This window comes from Manis javanica, chromosome 10 (assembly GCF_040802235.1).
Source record: "Manis javanica isolate MJ-LG chromosome 10, MJ_LKY, whole genome shotgun sequence".
NCBI classification, from domain to species: Eukaryota; Metazoa; Chordata; class Mammalia; order Pholidota; family Manidae; genus Manis; species Manis javanica.
Genome location: NC_133165.1, coordinates 58,334,186 through 58,360,310, shown reverse-complemented (window position 1 = coordinate 58,360,310; position 26,125 = coordinate 58,334,186). Strand labels below are relative to the sequence as shown.

Sequence of the window (26,125 nt, the reverse complement as noted above, 5' to 3'; positions counted from 1 at the left end):
TTTTAGTGACTGACCTGTCACCTGGAAATAAAGTTGGGTATAACCCTTTCACCCCAAGAACGTTTTGCTGTCATTTTCTTTGGTCACACTGAATCCATAGCGAACTTGCCTGGGACTGAAACCCACTGGCAAGACAAACAAATTCTTAGTTTATTTCAGAATTTGACCCTGGCCTTATCATAATCACCAGTTAGGGTCCCTAATTTTTTTTTAAAATCAATTTTGAAAGAAAAATACCTCTGTTGTGCTTTAGAAAACACATTTGTGTGTGCTGTACATAAACATACTTTCTAATAGGTGCTTTCATTGTGTACCATGAAGTCATGTAAAATGTAAAGTGTTCGAATTCACTGATTAGTAATGAATTTCCTGATCAAGTTATTACCTCACATCTTGAAATTCTTAAACATTCTTACCAAGAATCTTGATTTGGTTTTGAAAGACAATTTAAAGGGTGACGATTAGATAGTAATGGATAATTCAAAGAAATGCTTAGAACCAAATGCTTGAGGTAGACACGGACAGGGACCTAAAAATGAATAGGAAAATATGCGAAATGAAAACAAAAAGCTAGCACCAACAATAACAAATCTTCTAAGTCATTTCAATTTAGGGAAACAAAAATCACTTTGCATCTGTTTCTTATCAAACATGTTTAAGCAGTTTCTTGATTAGCCACAGCCAATGCTTCTCAGACTTGGATTTGCATACAGATCACCTGGGGATTTTTTAAAATGCAGATTCTGACTTAGTAGGGCTGGGGTGGTCTTGACAGTCTGCCTTCCCAATATACTCCTGGGTGATGACAATGCTGATCCATAAGACAAGAATTGAGGACTGAGGTGTGGACCCAGCCATGCCTGCAGTGCCCAGGGGCAGCCTGCTCATCATTGCTCTCCTGTCACCAGCGCTCTCTCCTCTTGCGGCCTCCATCTCCAGGCAATTCTGCTCCGTTGTTCAGTTGTCAGGCATTTACCATTTAATAAGGCAGTCATATATTTAAGTTCCTTGACCAGAGAAATTAAAAACAAAAAACCCCACTGGATCCCTGTCTTTTTTCATTAATGAAAAGACCTCTGATTGTGTATCAAGGTGCTTTAGGAATGGACCTCAGTGTATCTGAACTTCCATGCCTCAAACTGCCAGAACAGTACTTCTAGGGAGCCTGAAGAGAGAAGCTAGGCGCAGACACTTGCCCTGCCCTGGAAGGAAGGGCATCACAGGCTCTCCCTGGTGCTTGTAGAAGTCAGCTAACTAATACTGTCTTGCCAATAGGTTTCAACCCCAGGCAAGTTCTCTATAGATTCAGTGTGTCCAAAGGAATCGACAGCAAAACGTTCTTGGGGTGAAAGGGTTATACCCAACTTTATTTCCAGGTGGCAGGTCAGTCACTAAAATCCCATTCACTCAGAGCGAGTCTGTGTGCAGCAAGCCAGTCTCTGCCTCTGGGCCCCTTTGTCCACATAGCTGTCCTCTGGGCTTCTCTGCACAGCCGTCCCACAGAGCTGTCCCCCAGGCCTCTCTGCACAGTCTTCCTGCACAGCCATCCTCTGGGCCTCTGTCCTCGGCGCTGCCACCACTCCAGCCTCTGCTCTGCTCTCCTGCAGCCTTGAGGCCCTGCCATCGTGTCCCGCCCAGAGCACTGGGCAGAGCTCTTTTTATAGAGTCAACAGCCATGTATTTCCCACAGGTGTGCAGTGAGCTAGTCAACCAGGGCCAGGTGAGAATCCTGGCCACAGGAACTCTCATTTTATCCACAAATATCCATGCTCTGGGCTTTGGTGAAATAGTTTAATGGAGATGTTAAGAATTCACTTTCATAATGTAAAAATCTGGACTTTTGAGGAAGGGAGCAGGGAGGTATAAATTTAAAAATGATTTCTCCCTCTAGAATTGTGTTAAAGCCTCAAATATCATTGATTCATCCCTGATTAACATTGAGATGAGACCAAAGGCCCCAAGCTTCGGGATCCTTAAGAGGATTGAGGTACTTTTGAGAATATGGAGCCCTGAGTCAACAAATTATCTTTATTACATAGAGAAGGTCGCTGGAATGCTGATAATGTGAGCTGTTGTTCATTTTAGGTCAAATCTATTTATTTTGTGCCTTGTCTTCATAAAATTGAGATTCTGTCTAAGATTTTACTAGGTGAACAAGAAATAATGAAAGATTTATTAGAATACCTCCAAGGACTATTGGCTTTTCAACACTATGACTGTTATAGGAACCTATATTTGTTAAAATGTTTACTATATAAAGTGTTTATAAATACTGTTTGTTGTAGAAACTGATTTATGCTCCAACCTTTGAATAGTGATCACCTCTGTGATCTGGTTCCGATTGATTTATACTCAGATGCAAACTGCTTCAAATGCAGGAACATAGCTAAAGGCATTCATCAGTGTAAAAAGGTTATTATGCCAGTAAAGTAAGTAAATGATGCCAACAACTTCAAAACACTAATTGGAATCTCAGTTTTCTTCATGACACCAATCTTGAGCTCTTGAAAGTCTTGCTGACTCCTTCCTTTTTATCTTTAATGCCTTAATCCTTGAGTACCTATTACTTTGTAACAAATTACCCTGAAACTTGGCTGCTTGAAACAACAAACATGTAATCTCAGTTTGTCAGGATTCTGAGTGCAGTTTAGCTGGGTCCTTCTGCTGCAGGGTCTCTTGTAGGCTTCAGTCACTATGTCAGCTGGGGCTATGGTCTCATCTGAAGGCTCAACTAGGGAGGGTCCTCTTCCAAGTTCGCTCATGCAGTTGGCAGGATTGTGTTCCTTTTGGGTTGTTGCATGGAGGGCATCGGTTCTTCACAGCCTGTTGCCTCAGTTCCTTGCTGTGTTGGCCTCTCTGTAGAGCTGGTCACAACAAGGCAGCCTTTTTCCTCCAGAGTGAGGGCTCCAGAAGAGAGAGTGAAAGAGAGCAAGAAAGGTGAAGTTCATTGTCTTTTTTTATAGCCTAATCTCTCTCTCTTTAAGCCACTTTGTTAAGGTATGATTGACATGTAAAAAGCTATACGTATTTAATGTGTACTATTTGATGAGTTTAGGAATAAGTATACACTCACTCCCATCGCTACCATCAAGGTCATAAACATAGCCATCTCCTCCCAAAGTTTCCCCCCATCCCCTTTATAACTATATGATTACTGTCATTTGTGAGTGTGGTAAGAATACTTAACATAAGATCTACTTTCTTAGCAAAATTTAACATACAATAATTGTTAGCTATAGACATTATGCTGTATAGTGGATGTCCAGAACTTTTTTATCTTGCATAATTGAAACTACCCTTGGACCATCACCTTCTCATTTCCTCAAGCCCCCCAGCCCCTGGCAACTACCATTCTACTCTCTGCTTCTGTGAGTCGGACTATTGTAGAATCCACATGTAAATGAGATGAGATAGTATTTATCTTTCTGTGTCTGGCTTATTTCACTTAGCATGATGTCCCCTAGGCCCATCCATATTGCCCCAAATGGTAAGATTTCTTTCTTTTTTAAGGCTGAATCATACTGTATATATATATATATACCACATTTTCTTTATCCATTCATCCAAGGGATAGATAGTTAGGTTGTTTCCGTATCTTGGTCATGCCTAATCCCTGCAGGGATGTCCGCTCACTCTATTCTGCTTATTAGAAGGAAAGTCATTAGGCACAGCCTACACTCAAGGGGAGAGATTGCACAGGATATGAAGGTCACTACACAGGGGTCTTTGGGACCATCTCAGAGTCTTTTTGCCTCACATACTAAGGACTCAATAAATATGAGTTGAATCCACTGTAATACTAGATTGCTCTCTAGTATTACTGTGTGTGAGATGCACACAGCAGGATTTCATGCAGTCCTCATTCAGATTGAGTTCAGGTTGGTTTGAGCATGTGCCATTCTGAGCTATACGTCAAGAACTGATGGATTCTGTAAAGTGTGTATAGGTAGTTTTGTTTGCATGCTTGTTTTCTAAGTTCTGAAGAAAAGGAATTAAGAAGGAAGGTGGCCTAAAGCCAGAAGTCCACTCTAAGGTGACAGTAAGGTAGGTATGGTGGGTGGGTGGGGCCATGGAATTTGAAAAGGTCACAACTGGCTCCTTGCCCACTAGATCAGCTTAAATGATCACCCTCAGAGAGAGGCCTCCCCTGTGCCTCCAGCTGAGCTCAGCTGAGGTTTCACTCTTTCTCCTGTCACAGCCATGCCGCTCTCTGGCTCCGTCCTCTGCTGCTTCCCATTTCCTGTCCATTTCCCTGTGAGAATGGAACCCAGGAGAGCAGGGGCCTCATCTGTCTCTGTCCACCCACAAATCATCAGCACCTGCGTGGGACCTGTCAAACAGCAGGCCCATAGTAAATACTAACCTAGTAAACAAATGAGCATACAGATGGGAAGTGATTCTGAGGAGCTATTTGAACATTATAGTATCTTCCAAAGGAAATACCACCTACTTAGGTAACACGCAGAACAGATTAATTTGTTAAAAAGAAAGTCTTAAGATTGCAGGGTAGTTTTGTCCCTGCCACTGACTGCTGGTGGGCCTTTAGACAAGTCATACATGTCTCTGGGCTTCAGTTTCCTCAGCAGACAAACATAGGGCCTGTAGACCAGGGGTCCTAAGACTGCTCTGTCCCCAGATTCCCTTTCAGGCTCAGGAGCCTCTCTTTGTTTTCAACATTGGTCTGACATGAAACGGTTTGTTTGAAGATGGATTCTGTGGCCAAAAAACAAAAATGTTTGAAACCCACAGGGCTTCATGCCCACGAATGGCCATTCCAGCTCTGCAGAAGCAGGGTCTGGGTGCAGTAGTTTTGGCTGGTAAAGGTAAAGACACGTGTGTGTGTGTGTGGTTCTCAAAGTTTAGGGCCAGCAGAACCCCTAGGAAGGGCAAGCCTGGTAATTTTGGTGCAGGTGACCTAGCACCCTTTCCAAGAACTCCTTCCTGCCCTGCACCAGCCATACACCTCACTTACTGTCCACATCGTGCTGCTTTTAGAATGTTAGCATTGATTTTTTTTTTTTTCACGTTGACTAACTCATTTCAAGATTTCATGTCTGGCACTGCATTTCCCACCAGATAGCCAGAGCGTCCCAGCTCCAAGTTTTATAATTAAAATTCTGCCGCATCCCCCAAACAGTGCAAATTGTGCCATTAAGCCTGGCATAAAGGATTTGAAAGCACTTCACCTAGTAATTTAAATATAATACTTCTGGCAGCTTTCTGTTTCTGGTGTTTTTGATTCCAATTAAAAAACTATTATTGAACATTAATATCCTCTATATAGCGTGCTGTTGTGCCTCTGCACTCCATTTTGGCCAGCTGGGTTTTAAACAAACAGCTTGGCTGCCTGGCTGTGGTGGCCCACATGGTTTTTCCTGGCCTTTGGGAAACACCAGGGCCCAGGCATAATTAGTATAAATCAAAATCCTCTAGACTATGACAGGAAAATGGTATGTTTGAACAGCAGCTTATTAAAATGACCTACTTAATTTAAGAAAACTATTGTATCCACTCACATGGTAACCTGGATGCTTTCCCTGACAGATTTTACAATATTTCTTTTCTCTCCTTTTTTTTTTTTTTTCTTAAAGAAAAGGAAAGGGAATGGCAAGGCCCTTTCTACTTCATCCAAGGTGCAGACCCACAGTTTGGATTGATGAAGGCCTGGTCCACCGGGGACTGTGACAGCGGTGGTGATGAGTGGGGGCAGGAGATCCGTCTGACTGAGCAAGCTGTTCAGGCCGTCAACAAGCTGAACCCCAAACCCAGATTCTTTGTTCTGTGTGGGGACCTCATCCATGCCATGCCAGGTAAGGCTTAGATTGCCACTATGACTTTTTCTTCCACCCACTCAGGACCACACTTGGGCAGAAAAAATGATTTCTCTTAAAAGACATGTTTATTCAGCAATGGCTCATTTCTTCTCTTCATGACTGCTGGAGTATCAGTGAACCTCAGAAAATGCACACTCCTTTATATTTAGAATTTGGCAAGGTTAATCACGGTAATTAGGTAAAGCTACTATTCTGATGATCCACGCTTAATATGAAAAATGAAACAGATTTCCATGTGTCACCTTTCTTCATTTCCAGGGACAAACTTGGACTGCTCCCACAGACCATATCCATGAATGTCATCTCTCCTCTGATTCCCCCTCTTCTTACACTTTCATTTCTCCTGTATTTGTCAGCACTTTTTTAGTTGCAAGTGACAGAAATCTGGCTTAAACTGGATTAAGTTTTTGAAAAGGTGTGTTGTGCCTTAGGGGACTGTGAGGTCCAGGGGTAATGCGGACTTCAGGTGTGGCTGGATCCCAGGGCTCAGAGGCCGTTATCAGGACTTGGTCCTGCCATTGCTCAGCCTTGCTTTCCTCTGGCTGACTTCATTCCCATGCAGGCTCTCTGTAGTACTGCCTACAGAAGCCACAGAAAAATGCCTTCTTAGTGGTTCAAAGTCTCAGGCTGAAACTCATCTGGCTCACATAGCCCCCTGAAGCCAGTGTGTGGGATTATCTCCACTGCAGCCATGTGGTCTAACAAACAGCATGGTTCTATTAAAGAAAAGTGAGATACTGGAAATGCAAAAAATAATAGGTGTCTTCTAGAACTCGCCTCCGTTTTTTTTTTCCTACTCTGATATCCTTCTCTTCCAGGCAAAAATAAAGCATAAAGTAAACGCAAGTGTAAGTTGCCCTTGCGCATCAGGGAGATAGAGCAGGTTCCCATGACTGCCCTTGGGGAGACAGTGGTCTCTGCCTGTGGCCCAGTGATGACCTGGAGACCGTTGCAGAAAACAGTACAGTGGGTATGTTTGTTCATTTGGGGCTGTTACCCTGTAAACCAAGGCTCTTGAGTCCTGCTATGATGCCTTTAGAAACTGAGACACTCTGCAGTAAGTCAAGGTGCTTTAATTCGTCCCCATCAAGGCTCACTTGTGTGGCAGCCTGCGTCTCCAGAGCAATCCCAAAATGAAGATGTGAGAATGGAAAAAGGACTGCCCAGAATTGCTGCACCCAAAGTCAGGGAGTATAATCAGCAGGGGGAATCCTCAGACCTTCCTCATTCTCTGTTCATCCATAGTTTATACAAAGTCATGAGTCAGGACCTGCCCACGTCACTGACTCCCACTGGGTAAAAACCAGTGATGTCATCCCTGGAGAAACAACTTGTTCTGTTGGGTCTATACAAAGGAAGTGGGAAAGAAGGGAAAGGGCAGTGGATAAAGACTTCTACTAGGGTCCAGGCAGTCAAGATGCCAGCTGTACATCTGCACTGATGGACTGGGTAAACTTGGATAGATCCCTTAGCTTCCTAGGGCCTTGATTTCTGAATCCAGAGCCCATCAATGCAGTTAAAACTCCAAACCCTAACAGTCTGGACTATACGATACGGGCAGATGACTCTGTCCTCTGTGTATGTGATGAATCTCCATAGCTCAGTATAGAAACGCTTTCACAGAATGATGCCGAGTTTTGTTTTGTTAAGAGGTAAAATCTTAGCTCCCTGTAAACTTAGCCACCCTTGGTGTTGCTTGGTCGAGGGTGCCCCGGTGCTGAGATTACACAGTGCTAAAGTGACCAAGGAGTACCCTGCTTACTAAAGGAGTTAGAAATGATGGCAGGACTTGGACTCTTGGTTTACACTGTAAACCAAGGTAATATATTAGTTGGCAAAACAGATAAGTGCTACTTCCAAATAGTCTGATTTGCATTAGCCAGTTTCTTTGAAATCATTTGGCCCAATATGTACTATAGCACTTGCTAGATCTCTTACTCTGGACCACACAGTAAGCAAATGTCTGCTTTGATTGGACACCTGAAAATCAGATTCCAAATTTACCATTTTTCCATCCTGTGGTTTCTTTGAAAACAGAATCTTAAGGGACTCACTAGAATTATATAACATGTTCTTGTAGATGTTTACTGGCTTGTTCTGAATTGGTAATATATTCAGTCATATTTCAAAATAAGATATAAAATAAAAACTTTCCATGTAATTGCATTGCTTCTAAAATAAAATATACTGAACACAAGTAAATTAAAAGATATGCTTTTTACAGGCAATCCTACCAGTTGGTCAGAAGACCTTGTAAATGTGAATTGGCAAACTTTTGAATACATATTTTATTTTCAATGAGACCTGAACAGAATTCATATCTGTTCTGAAGATTTGGACTATTTTGTGGTGTTGTAACTAAGCCAGTGAAAGGACTGTAACTGTTTTGAATATTGTGGTCTGAGATTAAACAGAATGCTCTAAACTAGTTACCATTTTTTAATATGCAATTAGTGGCTTCTCCTTCATTTAGCTCATATGCAGGGGCAGACACTAGAAAAGTAATTATTTGTTTTGACTGCTTAGCACATTGTTAATTATCAAATGCCCATTTTAATAGGTAAATAAAATCAGAAAGCACTCTTTTAAGTCTACCATGAATAGTATCTTGGGCTAAGTACTTTTGAGTTCTGGAGAATAAGAATTTTATGAGTAACACTTTTTCTAATGAAAGTCATAATACGTTTTTCCATTATAAATACCTATCATAATATTTGTTCATCTACAAATATTTATTGTGTGCAGATGAAGTGCCAGATACAGTGCTGGGTATTGTGGATATGATAGTTGGAAATGAGAGACCAGCCCTTCCATGGAGCTTAGTGTCTGGTAAGGGAAGTACAAAACTAAAGATGGTAAGAGGCGCGGTGCCATTGGTGCAAGGCCTGCGGGAATAAGCCTAAGAAATGCAGGACAAAGTACGTTTAGTTTTGAAACACAAGTCTTCATTCTGCAGACATCTTTTTGGTTATCTTGGTATTTTCTTATTTTATAAAACTTCGCTATGGGGTAAACCACATTATAAATAGCAAATGAAGACTTGTACAAATATAGAAGCCATTAATTTTCAATCCTTCATCTTATGTTTAGAGTTACTTTCTTCAGTCTTCAGTGATCCTGTCCCCCGGAGCCTTGTTAGATTTCACTGATTCTGTCCCCAGGAACCTTGTTAGATTTCAACAATTATGTGAAAAGTTGACAGTTTGGAACGTGGTGATACAGTTAGAGTGCAAGAAATTCCTTTCAGCCTTTAGAACGGTTTGTTATTAAGACATGTGTACAGCCTTGGTTATTAAAAATTGCTATAGCCAAACAAAACAAATAATGGGAGATGAATTCTTCCCTTCCTGTGAGTCTCCTTGAAGGGTTCTACCTGTATTGAATATCTCCACTTGGGCAACTATTAAACGATTTCCTTTCAGTTGATGCTTCAGCCTCAGGTAATCTTCTATCATGTAAAGTGAGGCAAGCCTGCATTAGCATTATTCCAACAGATGGTATATCAGTTTCCTATGGCTGCTGTAACAAATTACTGCAAACTTTGTGGCTTAAAACACCACAGATTTGTTCTCTTACAGTTCTGGAGGTCAGAAGTCTAAAATGGGTCTGCATGGTTGCTCTTCTTCTGCCTACATCTCACCATTGTGGCCCCTTCCTCTGTCTTCAGAACCAGCAACATGGGATCTTCCCTCCTTTCTGACCTTTGATTAATCCTGTCATATTCTATCACTCATACACTCTGGCTCTAAACACCTTCATGGTTAAAATGGCCCATTCAGATAACCCAGGATATTGCTCCATCTCAAAATCTTTAACTTTATCATATCTGCAAATTCCCCTTTTGCCATATAAGGTAACATAATCACAGTTTCCAGGAACTAGAATGTGGACATATTTGTGGGGCCACTATTTGGCCTACCGCAGATGCATAGGATAGAATTCAGGGTGTTACCTGCCAGGCCCTGTGCTGATAGCTCACCTAGTCATTATAGTCCTAAAATGGAGGTATCACTGTTCCATTTTAACTGATGGTGGAAACTGGCTCAGAGCAGTGAAGTGCCTTTCCCAGGGTCACTCAGCTTGTAAGTGGTGGACTCAGTATCTAACTCAAGTCTGTCTGTTTCTAAACCTCATGCACTTCCCAGTGCAGCCTCCCTACTCAGAGTGATCCCCAGAGCAGCAACCAGGAGCTTATCTGAAATGTAGAGTTTCTGCCCCACCTAATGAGAAAGAATCAGCATTTTAATAAGATACCCCAGTGAATCTTATGGACAATCAAGTCTGAGGAGCACTTATTAGAGTAAAATGTACAGGGCCCTCCATTTTCCTTTTCTGTGTTACGTATAATTTTTGTGTGTACATAAGTGGTGAAAATTCCCTTCCACTGCTAAAGATATTGGTGTTTAGCAAGAGAACTATCATCACTTTAGTTTTACCATGCTGAGCTTTCAAGGGAAATGCTTCAAGTTTATACACTTTGTTTTGCTTTCTAGTTTGAGTAAAGCAGAGTTACTGCTGCTATGCAGGGTGTAAGTCCAAGGAGAGGAAATCCTGGGGCAAAATACCTCTAAAATTGAAATCAGTCAAAGGGAGAAATAAAGTTTAAAATCCGTTTATTGCTTACAAACTGCAGTTCAGGCCCTTCTCTTTCCTGTTCCAGCAGAAGCAAAACTGGCCCTACCTCCTCACTTCTCAGGTACAGATAAGCCCTCAGTTACCCAGATAATTACCCACTGATATGGAGATAAACTTCTCTCTACCTCTGAGGAATGATGCAAATGCACTAAAGCCATACTTCTTTCCACCTCTGAACGCCTACTGATATGCAGATATACTAAAGCTGGGCAAGATATTCTGGAAATACTCCAATTTTACCCACACAGGGTCAAAACAGAACTTGTCCATAATATTCAGGAAAACAAGCCACCCATGTATGCTTTAAAAGAGTCTCTATGTGGAATGGTCAGGAGAACTAGAACTGGCTCTTTGATTTGGGTCATGTACATTGCATAATCCCTTATCTGCCATTCCAAAGTTCAGATAACTCTGAAAACTAGGAACTTTTTCTTAAGTTTAAACTAACTTGTCAACAAAAGTAACCTGAACTGACATGAGGCTACTTATAGACTCTCTCCAACTTAGTGACGATATTCGTGTTTTGCTGGTGAAATATTTGCCTGTATTCCATTACAGGGTGCTTCCTGAGACCCAGCTGGAGGAGTTATTATTTAATTAAATATTAAATAAGTGCCCAGTGCCCAGTATTGCCATTTTAAAGTTTGAAGAACTGCAATCAAATTTCAAACCAGATCTGCCCTGAAGGGTTTTGGATAAGGAGCTTAAGGATCTGCAATACTGATAATTTTGAATTTACAGATGAAGAAACCTTTCATCACTAGAAGCAAAAACTTTTTCCTTCCACTGATTTAATGTCATTCCCCAGGTTAACTTCACACCTATTATACATTAACCGCATTTTAGTTTCCAAGTTTAAATGATCCCAGGCATCTTATGTTTGGATTTTTTAGACCATTTCTGTTGGGAGCAAAGTGACTGAATATGAAAATGAAATTGAATTCAGAATTGATTCAAATGGAAGGAAGAAGGTATGTGCACAAAGGTGATGTTTGCTGTATCTAAGTGCAGAGTAATCCAGTTAGGGGGAAAAATCCCAACTTCAAGGTAGAGAAGGACTGGGCTTCTGCAGATAAGATTGCAAAAGGTGAGAATAAAAGAGTCAATGGAATGGTGGTTAGGTTGGGAGACCCAAGGGGAATGCAAAGTGGAATTATGATAAGTGGGATTGTGGCTTTCCAAAAAAATCCAAATACAAATTAAGAGTTCTATTTTATCTATTTGGTAGCTCATCATCTCAGACTGGATGCAAAGAGCTGGGCCAAGGTCCAGATACAAGTAGCTATGGTCAGATGGCCATCAAGATTCCTGACCCACTTGGAGATATCTAATCCTATGGTGAATGGGTAAAATAGGGAAATAAAGCCACAGAGTCAGGATGAAAAGCTCTAGTGGTCTGTGCTTCAGGCAGAGAATAAGCCATTTGTCCTTCACTCATTCACACAGTCCAGGAAGGTTGGTATTTATTTTCCCCCAGCTGGGCAGATACAAATGCAGGAACATAATTCTGGTGTAAAACAGACTATGATAAGCAAAGCCTCAGAGGCCTAATTTTTAAAAACAAAGCCAGGATTAAGGGTCTGGCCAGATACAGGCCTTATCTCATCCCTTCAGCCTCTACAAATTCACCTTTCCCCAAGATCAGTTCAAAGTTCCTAAAGGTCAGTGGGTGTATATACCTGTATTGTGTATTTTCATCTAATACCCAACTCTCCTGGGCTGTGGGAGGTATTCAGTGAACACAGGTCAAATAAATCACAATATTTACCCTGATTCTTAGCAAGTAGCTAGCATATGGTAGGCACCCAGTGCAAATTTCTGGATTAAGTGAATAGTCAGTTAATTTACTTAACACATCTCTATTGAGTGCTTACTTTGTGCCAGGCCCTGTTTTAGATGCTCATGCTATATGTGTGAATAAAACACAAAAATCCATGGTTGACCTAGAAATAAGGAATATGGACATGTGGAAACATGAAATCCTCTGTTTTATTGTTATTTTATTAGATTTTTAATTATACAAATAATATGTGAATACATTCTTTTTGTAAAGATTTAAATTCTATATCTAGAATAAACTGTATAACCCCCACCCCAAGTCCTTCCCTTGGGCTAATTTAACTAACCATAGTTATGTGTGTAAGAAACCTTGTATAAATGTCATCATTTTGTGTGTGTTGTTTTATCTGGAAAATCCTTTTAGGTTGCTATATGGAGGTTTATGTCAGGCTTTTAATATGGTACTGCATCCCATGAATTGGAATCTCACAATTGGTTAATCCTCTCTCCATTCATAGTGATAATCTCCTCGTGTTGGAGCTAATCTAAATAATGATGCGGTCAAAAGTTCTTGTCTGCACAGGTCAGTTTTTCATTAGGCTTGAAGTCAGAATGGATTGGCTGGGTGTGGGATCTGCTCTAGGATCTGCATTGAGTGAACACTAGCCAGTTTGCTACATAGTTCCCTAGAAGACATCTCTCAGGGAGTGACCTGCACTCTCCTTCCATATTATCTCTTTTGTGCAACCAACATCTCAGTCCCTGCCATACAACTAACAAGTGCCTGCGCTGCCTACCACACCATAGGTACTCAGTTTCCATTGAACAGAAACACTCTGTCCCTATTATGGTAAGATTTGTGGTGGTTTTTAAAAGAGGCTTGGTTAAGTAATGTTCATCAGCTTTATAATTAGCCTGGAGTTTTTATTTTTAAGTGCCTACTCCAGGCTCCAAGAAATGCCAGGATTTAAGGACAATTTACTACGCAGTTTAGCGTTCAGACACACAGAAGGGAGGTAAGTGTGAGTAGAAGAAAGTGGCTCGCCTTGGTTGAAATCTCACCAGGCCCCCTGGAGTGAGCCGGGCTGTGGACCTCTGCCCTTCCAGCAGGTTGTGTGCGCAGAGTGCTGAGCAGTGATAATCCCAAGCAATCAGCAGGTCCTGGGGCTCCTTGGCTCCTTCATATCCATTATAAGTGCTGTTAAAGCATCCAGGCAATCAGTGACAATACCTCCCTTCTGCTGAGGCTGATTGAAAGTGGTTTGAGCTAATCTACCTAATATTACTAATTAGGGAGCCTGGAGCGTCACTTGAAAATTTGTTTCTGATGAGGTGTGCAGCCAGCCGCCTTGTTGGGAGTGTTTTGCCACGTTGGCGTCTTGGCAGAGGGGCTGCGGCTGCGTTCGCTCCTGGCTGTGTCAACTCTGTTCCCAGTCAGGTCGTCTTAACCTGTTCTGTGCCTTGGACCCCTTTGGCAGGTTGGTGAAGCCTCTGGACCCCCTCTCAGAATAATGTTCTTAAATGCATAAAATAAAATGCATAACATTTCAAAGGAAACCAAGTATACTGAAATGCAGTTACCAAATGTTTTAAAAATTATTTGGTTGCATGCTTCTTTACATGAATACATCCTTCTTTGTTGATCTATCATGTAACACAATCTAACATCAGGGATAATAACTCCTGTAATTTCAAAGTGGTACTAAGCTTAAACAATATTGTGAGGCATCTGCAACCACTGTAATGGGATATGGAAAATCCTTGTGATTTCTGTTGGTGACAGAGTCACAGAAGCATTAATCCCTCTATGGTTTTCTGTCTAACTTCATAGAAGAAAATGCTAAATACCTGTTAGAGGTTAGTGAAAATGTAGTTTTTTTCCTTCTAGGGTCACAGATCCCTGTGGACCCCAGTTAAGAGCCCTTATTGGTGTGCACATATGGACATACTCTGGTTTGCCTGGTTGGAGCCATCTCTTCATAGTCAATATGTGGATATTTTAATTGACCACACTATAAACTCGATGGCAGAAACTGCCTTAAAGGCTAAAAGTCTTCTTAATTGTGGCTGAGAAACTGAATATTTGATTATTCAATGAAAAGAAATGACTGGGGTTGAATAACAGGAGCTAGTTAACAGTTGGCTTTAGATTAAGGGAAAAGAACCCTACTTCTGTATTCTTTTCTCTCTGGTTTGCAATGTTTCTATCAAAAACTGAAAATTTAGAGACCATTGTTTTGTTTGTTTCATGAAGCATTTGAGAAGGCTTAAAAGGAACAAACAATGGAAAAATATATGTAAGAAACAACCAATCAGGACCAAAGAAAATAGACATTTACAAAGAAGTCAAGACCAAAGGGAGAGAGGCAGAAACAAATAGGCAGATATTAAGGTTGATGATGGAAGTTCAGCCAGGGAGTTGTCAAAGAAACAAAACCAGATTCATATCTAAAAGGGACACAGCTCTTCCTAGAAAATCTTAGATTAAAAGAAACTTTATGAGGACTCTGGGCTACTGAGTAATCCAATGTGCAACGGGGACTCCTAGAGGCAGGTTTCTTAACCTGGTGTGAGGTGCATGAATAGGCTTTGTCCAGCCAGTGAGCCCAAAAAACTAGGCAAAATACTGTGTATTTGCATAGATGCTTTGGGGAGCAGAGTGGGGAGAGTCTGTGGCTTTCATCAGATCCTTTTAAGCACCATGACTCAAAAGAAGGATGATGGAGCCAAGGAGCAAAAGGAATTTATCATCTGAATTTATGGAAGTTTTCAACTTCCATCTGAGGACACTTTTGATGGTAGCAGACGGTGATTATAGAGGTCAGTAGGCAAAGAACTTGTGGCAGTCTATTAAGAGACTCTGGAACAGCCATCTGAGCAGAGCAGCTCTGGAGCACACTCCCACCCCCTGCCCTTCCTTGGGGTTTTCTGGAGGTGGTGGACTGATGCTGTAGAAGCTTACAGAGTCCCCTGGCAAACTGATAGGTTACGGACAAAGCTAACATCTTTCTAGCTTGTGCTTAGCATATTGGAACATGTACATCTTCCCTTTTATTGTTTTTGCTGTAAACACTCATTTCCTGGAATTTGGGACATTTCACCTCCTTGATAGGCCAATTTTCTGCAACGGAATGAAATATTAAAGAGGAGCATGATTTTAAAGCAGCTCAGTTATCAGGTAATTGGTCATGTGATTAGAAGGTGAAATGAAAAAATAATGAGAAGTTGGAAAACGGAGCACATTCACCTATTTTGTAATCTCCAGAATTTAGAAATTCACCTGAATATTTAGAGTTATATATTGTTCCCTCCAGCTTCTAAATAGTTTATTGGAAAACCAGGTTAGTTTCTTTTCAATATATGTTTTTTAGGTTCATAAAAAGTTATTACCCCTTTTCTTTATATATTACTTGGGTGAAACACTGCTATCATGATCCATAAATATTCTTGTGAAGAAATTTCATATTGATATATATAAGGTAACAACTTTAAAAATTTCACTTGGATAATGTATCTGCCTTAATTTTTTTTTCCAAAAACACATCAGGGTATATTTCATATCATATCAAAGGCCCCAATTATGTCAAGGAGTTTATTTTATTAATTGTATCCTGACCAAGTTGATTCAAAGTACAGATTCAACAGTGAGTTGCTGTAAATGTCTGGGAGCCGCCATTGTAATAAGCTGTAGCTGTTAGATGCAAAATTAAATGAATCTTGTCTAATAACATGTATAATTTGAAAACTGGTAGAACCTGATTAAGCTTGATCTGTTAGCAATGTGGTGCCAGATCACTACATGAGTAATGTTTATGCTTGCAAAGTTTTAGATGAATGAATTTATATACCTCCATTAATTAGGAAAAGATAATAAAAAGGATTTGAAATAGAAGGAATTATGGCTCCATAAATTCTCTGGGACTAGATGAAAGTAAATGTTTTTAATCAAAGGAATTAATCATTTTTCCTAAGTGCCACTCAAAGCTGCTTGTGCCACCATGTCCCCAGTGCTAGTGTTTTCCAGCACAGCCCCCAGCTGTTTCAACCAGTAACTCTGTTGGCAGTGAAGTCAGGTAATTCGACTGTACTTCATCTGTTCGTTTGTCTGATTGATAACACAAGATAACTATGGAGGGTCTGGCATAGCTTAGCAAGAAACAAGGCCAGTTCCTGTCCTCAGAAAGCTTACAGACTCATCAGGGAGAAAGGCAGGCGGGCAGCAAAAAACCATACAAATGAAATAAAGTGGTGGCCTTAGTGAGTGATACAGAGCTTGGAGTGTGGTGCTCTGGGAAGATGTGGTGGTGCATGTGAGAAGGCATCCCTGAAACTAGAGTAATACTGGGTACCTCCCACCATGCTCCTGGTTTGAAAAATTACATCGAATCAAACGTACCAAAAGGTATACAAAAGAAGGTCCTCATTCCTGCCACTGCTAACCTGTTTCTCCTCGGAGAAAACCACCGTTACTAGTTTTTCATATAAAATGACAGAAAATTGTGAAGCTTTTATGAACACCTGTGTGTACAGTATAGTATTTTATAAAAAGATACAAATGGGAGCAAAAAAGACACAGCATTTATTTGTTTCTGTTGTCTTTCCATAGTGGCATGTGCAGATGTGTGTCACTCTCTTCAGTAGACAAGATACCAGAATGTGTTTAGCCATCCCTGACTGATGGACATTTATGTTGCATCCCACGTTCTGTCATGACCAGTTCTAAGGGCCTCTGCTTGAGCCCACACCTTGTGTACACATGCAGCCATTAAGAACCTGACTGTGAAGTCAGACTGCGTAAGTTCAAACCCTAGATCCCTTGTTTACTAGCTGGATAACCTTGGGCAAATTACTTTGTCTCTGTAGGTGGGTTTCCTTATCTATAAAATGCAGATAATAATGGTACCTACTTTGTAGGCTTCTCATAAAATTTAAAAAAGTACTTAGAAAACTGTATGGCATTTAATACCATGCAATGGCCACAATTACCTCTGTTAGTTTTTCTTTAAATAGAAGCTTTGTTGATGTATCATTCCCATACCATGTAATTCACCCATTTAAAGTGTATTCAGTGACCTTTTGTACGTTCACAGAGTTGTGCCGTCATCACCATCATCAGTTTTGGGTCATTTTCATTACCCCAAAATGAAACCTTATGCTTGTTAGCTGTCATTCCATTTCCTTCCAACTCCCTTGTCAACCCCAACCCTAGGCAACCACCACTCCATTTTGTGTCTGTGAAGCTGCCTGTGGACAGTTCATATAAAGGAAATCCTATCATATGTGGTCCTTTGTGACTGACTGCTTTCACTGAGCATCATGTTTTCAAGGTTCATCAACATTGTAGTAGGTATCAGCATTTCATTCCCTTTTATGCCTGAATAATACTCCATTGTATGGATTTACCACTTTTTATTTATCTACTTTTACTCTTTGTTGTTATTCTGTGAGATTAAGTTCTTAGAAGTAGATTGTTGAATCAAATGGTAATATTGAGGAAAGTGGAAATTAGCCCGTGTCCTAATATATGGTATAACCAGTACATCTTAATAATATTTTTACTCCATTACTACATAATATCCTGTGGCCCAAAAGATCAAATTTACTACCTTCTGTGTATTATCTCCTCTTCCTCTGTAAAAGTAAAAGAGAGGACATTTTCCCTGTGGAAATTAAAGTCCCAGGCACTTAGATTGAGAGTGCCCTACCTCCCTGCCGTCAGGCAAACCCCAGTTTGCCATCTCGAATAGCTGAGAACCTATATGTTTTAAGACTGTTCGTTTTTACCACTGTGTTGTGTATGTGAAACCATCATAAGACTGTATATCAATGATACTTTAATAATTTAAAAAAGACTTTGTTTTTCACAGTTTGAATTAAGATACTTTGTCTGAAAATGAAACCTAAACTTTTAGGGAAAAAACAGCAAATTTACTAAGATTGGTTGAGTTGCTGGTATCCATGACCTTCTTTTACTCTTCTTTTTTTAAGTAATCACTTCGGAAAAGTTTTCTCTGATTCATTCTTTATCATTAGCTTAACTTAAGTGGCTGCCAGAAATTGTGAAGAGCTTGTTACTATACATAGTGCTCACAGGAGTGTAAAAGCTCACAGGAGTGTAAAAGCTATGTTATTGTGGAATAACAGTACTTTCACTCCTTTCTCCAGATGAGCAAACTGTCATGTCTTCCAGCTTGTCCAGCACTGCCCAGCTGGTGGTACAGCCGAGCACAGCTCCATAACTCAGAGCATGGGCTCCTTTCCTGGACCCTCACAGAGGACAGCCATTTCAGAGTGGATCCCTGCGATGGGCCACTGCTGCATGAAAACTAGAGAAAGAGGGTGCTGAAGGGCAGGGACAGTGTTCCCTATTCCAATTGGTAACAGCCAGCCTTAGATGTGCTTTTGGATCTAAGCCTACAAAATACAAAATGGCCTGTCTCTATATCTATGTAAGGATGAAGCCATATTTCTGTCTGAAGAAATGGGCTGTTCAGTTGCAAACTAGGCCAACCTGCCAGCCCTGGGCCACATCAGCATTATCAGGTTTAGGTTAATAGGTTGATATTGTCATGGGAATTGCTTTTCTTTGTTTAATAGACTAGGGCAGCAGTACTCAAAGATGTCATATTTAAAATTTTCACTTACCGGTAAATTAAAAATGGTCCCCAGAGTCCCTAATCCAGGGATCTCCAAACACTTGGCACTTGCTGTGGGAGATTTGCAGCAATTCTGAACAGAAGGCACTTCTGTTATTTTCAGTGACCAGGCCTGCTGACAGCCCACCCTGGGACCATTTGGCTACCAACAGCAGAAAAAGTAGACCATAGTATGATAGCAGCCCCTAGACCCCACAAAGGATGGACGGGACTGTCTTGTTCAAAATGTTAGCATCACCACCTTAAACTCTTTTTTTTTTTCATTCCAAGACACATAAAAATTTTTCTGCCTGTGAAGGCAAATTTAACAATCAGTTATTTAGAAAAGCCAGAACAAGATACTTGCATGGACACTTATTCTTCATGACCCCCTCAGTGCTTTTGAATGCCACGTTCCCTCCAATGTGTGTCTTGGAGGAAGGCAGAAATCACCTGCTATGATTTTGATTGAAGCCAGATGCTCTGATGCTCTTTCCAGCTTCCCTTGCAGCTAGGAGTCAGGCATGTGACACAGTTTTAACCACTCAGACTCACTTCAGTTTAGCTATTGACATGGAAGAGGCAGGGTCTGTTCCAGTGAGGGGCTTGGCAGCTCCACCCACTTTCCAGGGGCAGCAGTGGGCAGGGTTCCAGAGTTATTAGCATCCAGTATTGCTATCAGCAGTGTCGGTGGGCAGGCTGGGGGGTTGGGGAAAGGGAAGCAGAGAGCTATGCCCAGGCAAGTGTTTCTCCCTGGAAGCAGTTTTGCATGTCATTTGAGATGCTGCTTCTGCCCTCTCAGCCTCACAATCTGGTTTGCCAGCTTTCTGTAAGATCTGCAGCTGCCTGATATGGTTTAATAAATTGCTTCTCTGCTTAAACTAGTCAGTCAGTTGTTTGCAACAAAGAACATGACTGATGGAAGCTTCAGAACTACTTTAGTTGCTGACCAAATTATGACCTCAGGGCCAGGGTTTGCTCTGTGCTTTCCCCTAGGTAGCTCTTCCTGGTTGATCCACTCACACCTCACTTCTTCTTGTGAAAACCAGATTCTCTTCTTAGAGCTTCCTTGTTATTTGTTGGTATGTCATTCCCCTCACACATAAGGATGTGAACTTTTTTGATTCATACTTGAGCAGTCTTCCTTCCCAACCCACCTGCTGCCCAGTCTTCCTATAGCCTTAACTCCCCTCTGTCATACTAGCTTCAGACACTGTGCCAGGACTTTCGCAGCTGCCTCCTGACTGAGCACTCTCCTGACAGTGGCCCCTCATCATTCCATTGGCCGCCCAATCTCCGCCTCCACCATGTCACACACTCGACCCATCACCCTATTTTACAAAATGGCCTCTATCCCACACCCCACCCTACAGCGGAACTTTACAGCTCTGCCTGCTGGAGGTAGCATGGGTTTCCCTGTGTTCTTAACCTCGCATTTACAGACGGGTGATACGAAGTAGTGATTAAGAACACAAGCCACTGCATCCATCTTCCCTGCCTGGATTCAATCCCCAGCTCCATCCTGTCATGGCCGTGTGACCGTGGGCCTCCTCTGTAAAATGGTACCACCTCAGGGGTGGAGATGAGGTGGCACAGTGAATGGAAAGGGGCTGGCACAGGATAAGCACAGAGTAAGTGGTGGCTGAGCTGCCTCTCCCCCCCGTCACCCCCCATCTTTGCGGTTGTCATTGTCGTCATGTGTCTTCCTCTGAGATCCAACTCCACGATTCCTACTGCTGCTTGGAAACCTCTCCACAGGTGCCGTGTCTTGATTCCCTCTCCTTGTAAACCCTATGGCCAGTCTGTTTTCATTCACATGGTGCCGCGTTTCTGTCGCCTTTGCCTGACACACACAGTCTAGTTAAGAGTCCGGATTTTGGAGGAAGAAGACACATCTGATTGACTCTGTGACTTTGGGCTTGTTACTTAACATCTCTAAGACTCAGTCTCTATAAAATATGGAAAACAATAGCTACATCAATGGCCAGGTGGGAGGAGTAACAGAGGGGATGATTGGGAACGTTTTGCAGTGTCTGGCCCTGATGAGCCCCCAGTAATGGTGGTGGCTGCCATTGTGCTGCTTCTGGTATCCCTTCCAGCTTGGGGGCTAATGAAGACAGGTTCTTTTCCATTATCCATTCCTATCACAGATCCTATCATGTATCTGACACATAGCAGGTGCTCAAAGCATATCCACTTTTTGGAGACAGGAAGACCTGAGTTTAAACCTATATGTCATTTAGGAGCTCTTTGACCATGGGCAAGTTCCTCGACCTCGCTAAGCATCTGCTTTCTTAGCTGGAAGCCAGAGCTGATGATACCTACATTTCTGGCTTGTTTGGAGGGTTAAACAAGATCGTAGATTATAGGGCCTGAGGTGGACCTTGGTTGTGGCAGTGATGGAGTGATACCCTGGCTTGTTTTCATCTGTCCTCACGTGACACCATGCTAGACTGTGCAGCAGTACAATGTCCCTGTTCCTGTAGAAATCAGAAGTGTGAAGGATAGACAGGAGCTTAGTTTTTTTCTTCGTTTGACTTTCCAGCTCTTATTCAGACTATTCCATCTTGCAGGGAAAAAACAGTAGCAGCCAAGACAGCCCAATGAAGAAAAGTGGGTATTTGATTATGTGATTCACCTAAGTGACTAGTTGCTCTTCTGCCATACAGTTTGCTGTTTTAAAGCAGTGTTAGCTGTCTACCAAATTTATTTGGAAACATGTTCTTTTCTGCCAAACATTCTGGCACACCACCATCTCCTTTCAAAATTGCAGTGTTTTAATCTGGCATCATCCAGGAACATGCCAGGAGGACTTATTATCCTTTTTAAAAGTTTGCCATTAGGATTGGTTTGGTGGATCATCTAGAAGGAATGAAGCTTGTCATGCATGCAAACTTATGCACTCATGACCCCTCTGCTACTAAGATCCCTGTGTAGAATAGCAATGCTTAGGGTCTAAGACTCTGTCTATAAAATACCAGATGCTCAAAGGGAACCAGTGAAGGCATTTCATTTATGTGGGTTTTTATATTCAAGTATATTTAAGTTCTTTCTGCCCAGTTTAGGTAAGCAGACTCTGTAGGCACACTGCATTATGGGGCTTTTAGCATCTGTAGTAATGTTTGTAGTTAGACTTTGGGGTTCATTGTTACCCCAGATAAGGGCAACCAACCACCCTGGTTTGCCAGGGACTCTCTCGGGTTCAGCACCAAAAAGGCTTGCATCCTAGGAAACCCCTTAATTCTGGGCAAACTGAGATGGTTGGTCCCCCTCAGTGTGCTGTAATAGGGTTCTCCTATACCCAGGGTGTAGTTTGTGAAGACAAACATTTTTCAGGTCATTGTAACTAAAAATTATAGAGGTGAGACCTGGAAAATTGTTGATGCATGCATTTAATATAAATGTCCACCACTTCATAGGAAGAAATGACCCATAGAGGACATATTTTGGGAGAGCATCATAGTTGAGGTCTGTAACTTTGCTCTCAACCCTAAACACCCTTTAATTCTTACTTTTGTCTGATTTATTATTTTACTGGCTGGATTTCCCAGCATTTCTCAAGAGAATCACTAACTGTTGTTAAATAAGTACATCTCTGCTGCTACTTCCCCTGAAACAGTTTGCACTAAACTGTCCACGTGAGATGCAGCTCTGTTGCACGTCACTCCTCTAATTTGCAGCATTTGCCTTGTGCCTTTCCTTTTGGGGCTCATATTTAAAATCATTGCTGTCTGTGTCTGTAACTTCCTAGCATGGATAGCATACTTTCCTAATCACCCATCCTGTAGACATACCATTGTGCCTATTGCAGAGGCTCTGCTGCTGAACCAGCTTCTGTTTCTTGGAGGCACCTTGCAGAGCCCCCAGTGCAGACTTCAAATATGCCATGCCACTTAACCTGGACTTTATGTTACTGTCCCGAACATATCTTCCAAATTTGCTGAATGTGTCTAGCTGTTTTTTTAAATTAAGGTATCATTGATACACAATCTTATGAAGGTTTCACATGGGCAACATTGTGGTTTCAACATTACCATATTATCAAGTCCCTCCCCGTTGTAATCATTGCCCATCAGTGTAGTTAAGTGTCTAGCTGTTTCCATATGATAAAGCCACAGTGAATTAATATGTGGATATGAGCCTTCCCATAAGTATATCTATTGTAAGAATGATCTAACATCATGCTAGGAGATACATAAAAATATATATTGAAATGCTTGTAAGAGCGTCACACTGAATTTCAGTAATTAGTTCACAAGGGTCACTGTGGTAGTAGTCATAAAAATGATGCAGTTCCAGTGCCAAAAGATACCCATCAGAGACTGACCCCTGTTTTTGCTGTTTCACACCCGAGAGAAAACTTCCATCTTACTCTCAAATATGCCACTTGTCTTGCAACTCCCTGTGTACATAAGCACATAAAGTTTTACAGTGAGTCTGACCCCCCCACCTTGTTCTGCTATACTTTTACTGTTTTCTCTAATTTTGTCCACTTTGAAGTCAAAGAAAAGCTGGTATTCTCTCTCTTGGCCTCTTTCTCTCAGTAGTAGAGAATTTCCTTTGAAAATTGGATTTTTGTAAAGAAGAGCGTGGCAGAGGATCTTTGAGGGTCTCTGCAGTTTATCTTTTTGTAAGGTGATGAGTCACCTTATACTGGGCATTCAGCCCTCCATTTGTTTAATAGATTTGTGTGGATCAGATAGAGAAACTCCTGCAGTGTATTGAATATGATCACTGTTAGTGTGTGTGGCCCTTTTCGTAGGAGGGGGAGTGGCCCCTGTGTGTGTGTGCATGTGCATGCATGCACATGCATGCAAACAATGAGCATGTACTGTTGAAACTTGCCTTGAACTAAGGATTCATGTGGTTTTGGTTTGGCTTGATGAAAACATCCTGTCAAAATGATCTAGAGAAAGAGGTGGTTTTAAAACCAGTGTTTGTTATTTCATCTGTTATCAAACAGAGACTGAAACCTCAAAGGTGTGGGTTCCAAGGCCACAGTATACCCGAATGCAGCTTTCCATTATGGAGATGCAGCTTGAGGACCAAATGCCTCTTTGATTTCTTCTACCTAACAAAGCTGTGCCACACAAAGAAAAAACCAGAGCCTAAAAGGACTGGCAGCCAGGGAGGGAGGCTGTAAAGAACGCCAGTGAGGTCAGACGCATTGTAATGAAATGACCAGTAACCCAAAGCTCACCCTTGGCCATTTTGGTCATTCTTATCCAGGTTCTTCATAATCCAAACTGGGGGGAGCAGCTGCATTTCCTCTTCTCCTGGGTTGGTCACCAAATAGCGTTGGATTTCTTGAAGGCTAGACTCTATAGGCATAATCAGAAGGGGAGTGGGCTCCCACAGGGAATGTGATCCAGGTAAAGAAAGGAAGCACAGGCTCCTTGTGAAAATAGGAAGTATGTTGAAATTGGCCCACATAGTGGGGGCAGGAAGACGTGGTGGGCAGGGGGAATCTGGAGAAAGGGGGGATTTATGAGGATCTCAGAGAAAGGTGACTCTATTGTAAGAAACAGAAGTCCACTCACATTAGCTTGAAAAAGTGACTTGGTTTGGGGTTCAGGAGGATTTCACAGAATCCAAGGGCAGGAGTACTGTGAGCCCTGAGGAAGGAGGGAGGAGTGGGGAAGGAGACAGGAAAAGCAACAGTCTGACTTCTCTGCTCCTAGAACCACATGGCCTTTTCTGCTTCTCAACCAAGAGCAGCTTTCTTGGTTTGGGTGCAAATACAGAATGATTCCAGTTCTGTCTTCCCTTCATTTCAGTGAGATGCAGTCATAGCAAAAGGTCCAGTTTCAAACTCCCAGGGGAGAACGTCTGATTGGCTTAACTGTGGTCAGATGTCTTCTGTGACCAACCAGCCACTGCCAGGGGCTAGGGTCACACTGTACAAACCTGACTGCAGATGCTCATCCCTGTAACTGTGCAGGTCGAGGGCAGGAATGGGCTGATAGCTACCAAAAGGTATCTACTGAAATTTGGCTGGAGGACAGAAGAGGGCATTTCAATTTGTTGCTTAGAATTCTTTGGGTGCAAGCAACAGAAACCAAGTGGCAATTTAAGAGAGTGAGAAAAGGAATTAATTGAAAGGATAAGAGGTGGTTCATAGGTTTGAAGGATAAGCTGGAAAACAAGCACCTGGAAAGTATAGAGACCTGAGTAGCTCCTGGAAGCTGGGAAGCAGAGCTTAATGGAAGATTTTCCCACAGCACTGTCATCCAGGTTCATCTGCTGCTGCCGTTTTTCATATTGTGTCACTCTTCTCAATCAGTTCTAGGGAGAGGATGTCTGATCGTCCCAGTTGGTGTACACAGGTGCACCCTGGCCAGGAAGAGTGTGTCATCTTAAGTGGCAGTCCTGGTGAAGTCTGTGAACAATTGGGGAAAGGTAGTTCCACAAACCTAGATGGTGGAGCGATTGCCAGAAAAAGGAGAAATAGGTTCAGGGCAGGTGATATACACAGATTCAACCACAAAGACAGCCTTCTGAAATAAGATGCAGAAGCAGGAAAGCCCTGAGGATATAGTCAGAAGACAGTGCAAAGACCCACTTGACTGGGTTAAAGGGAGGGTCAGGTGGCAGAGGGACAAAGAGCAAGAAGGTCGTCTGTGTTTCCCACGAGTGACACACTTACATCTCCTGGAACCAGGTTCCCCTGCCGACCAGAGAAAAGTCTGGGCTTGGATAAGGAATCCACAGGAAGACACTTATAAGCTATGGCTGTGTACTGACTGGCCAGAAATTCATTTTCCTTTAGTCTTCATGCCCCACTGCAACTCCCCATGTGTGCAGAGTCCACGCTGTACCAAGTACCAACATTCTGTGGCTGCCAGCCCAGGGTCCATGTGCACACATGGGCTGAGGAGCAGCAGTCCTTCAATCCAATGGGTTGGTGGTAAGCAGAGGCATAGAGGGGAGGAAATACCTGAGCAAGGTAGAAATAAAAGCAGTCCTACCAGAGATGAATTTTAATAGATAATTTTCAGTGGATCCAAATGTTTTCCTTTGTTTTTGTTTTTTGTTTCATCCTGGTAGAGATTTTGAAAGCACTTCATTTTTAGCATGTGTATTAGTCTCCTTGGGGTGCTTTAACAAATTACCATAGACTGGGTGACTTCAGCAACAGGCATTTATTTCTCATAGTTCTGGAGGCTGCAAAGCCCAAGATCAAGATGCCAAATCTGGTGTCTGGCGAGAACACACTTCCAGGTTTGCATATGGCTGTCTTCT

General features: G+C 42.0%; 1 protein-coding gene across 4 annotated transcripts in view; it reads left to right on the top strand.

Moving 5' to 3' along the window:
- The window catches only part of CPPED1 (calcineurin like phosphoesterase domain containing 1), a 122,074-nt gene that overhangs the window by 25,908 nt on the left and 70,041 nt on the right, over positions 1–26,125 (top strand). For 3 of the 4 annotated variants that reach the window (XM_017643236.3, XM_037000317.2, XM_073215558.1), the window contains one exon: positions 5,592–5,810. In XM_017643236.3, the coding sequence (XP_017498725.1) occupies positions 5,592–5,810 (219 nt within the window). Of the gene's footprint in view, positions 1–5,591; positions 5,811–17,549; positions 17,592–26,125 lie in introns of those variants that run through there. The other variant, XM_073215557.1, reaches the window with a different exon arrangement.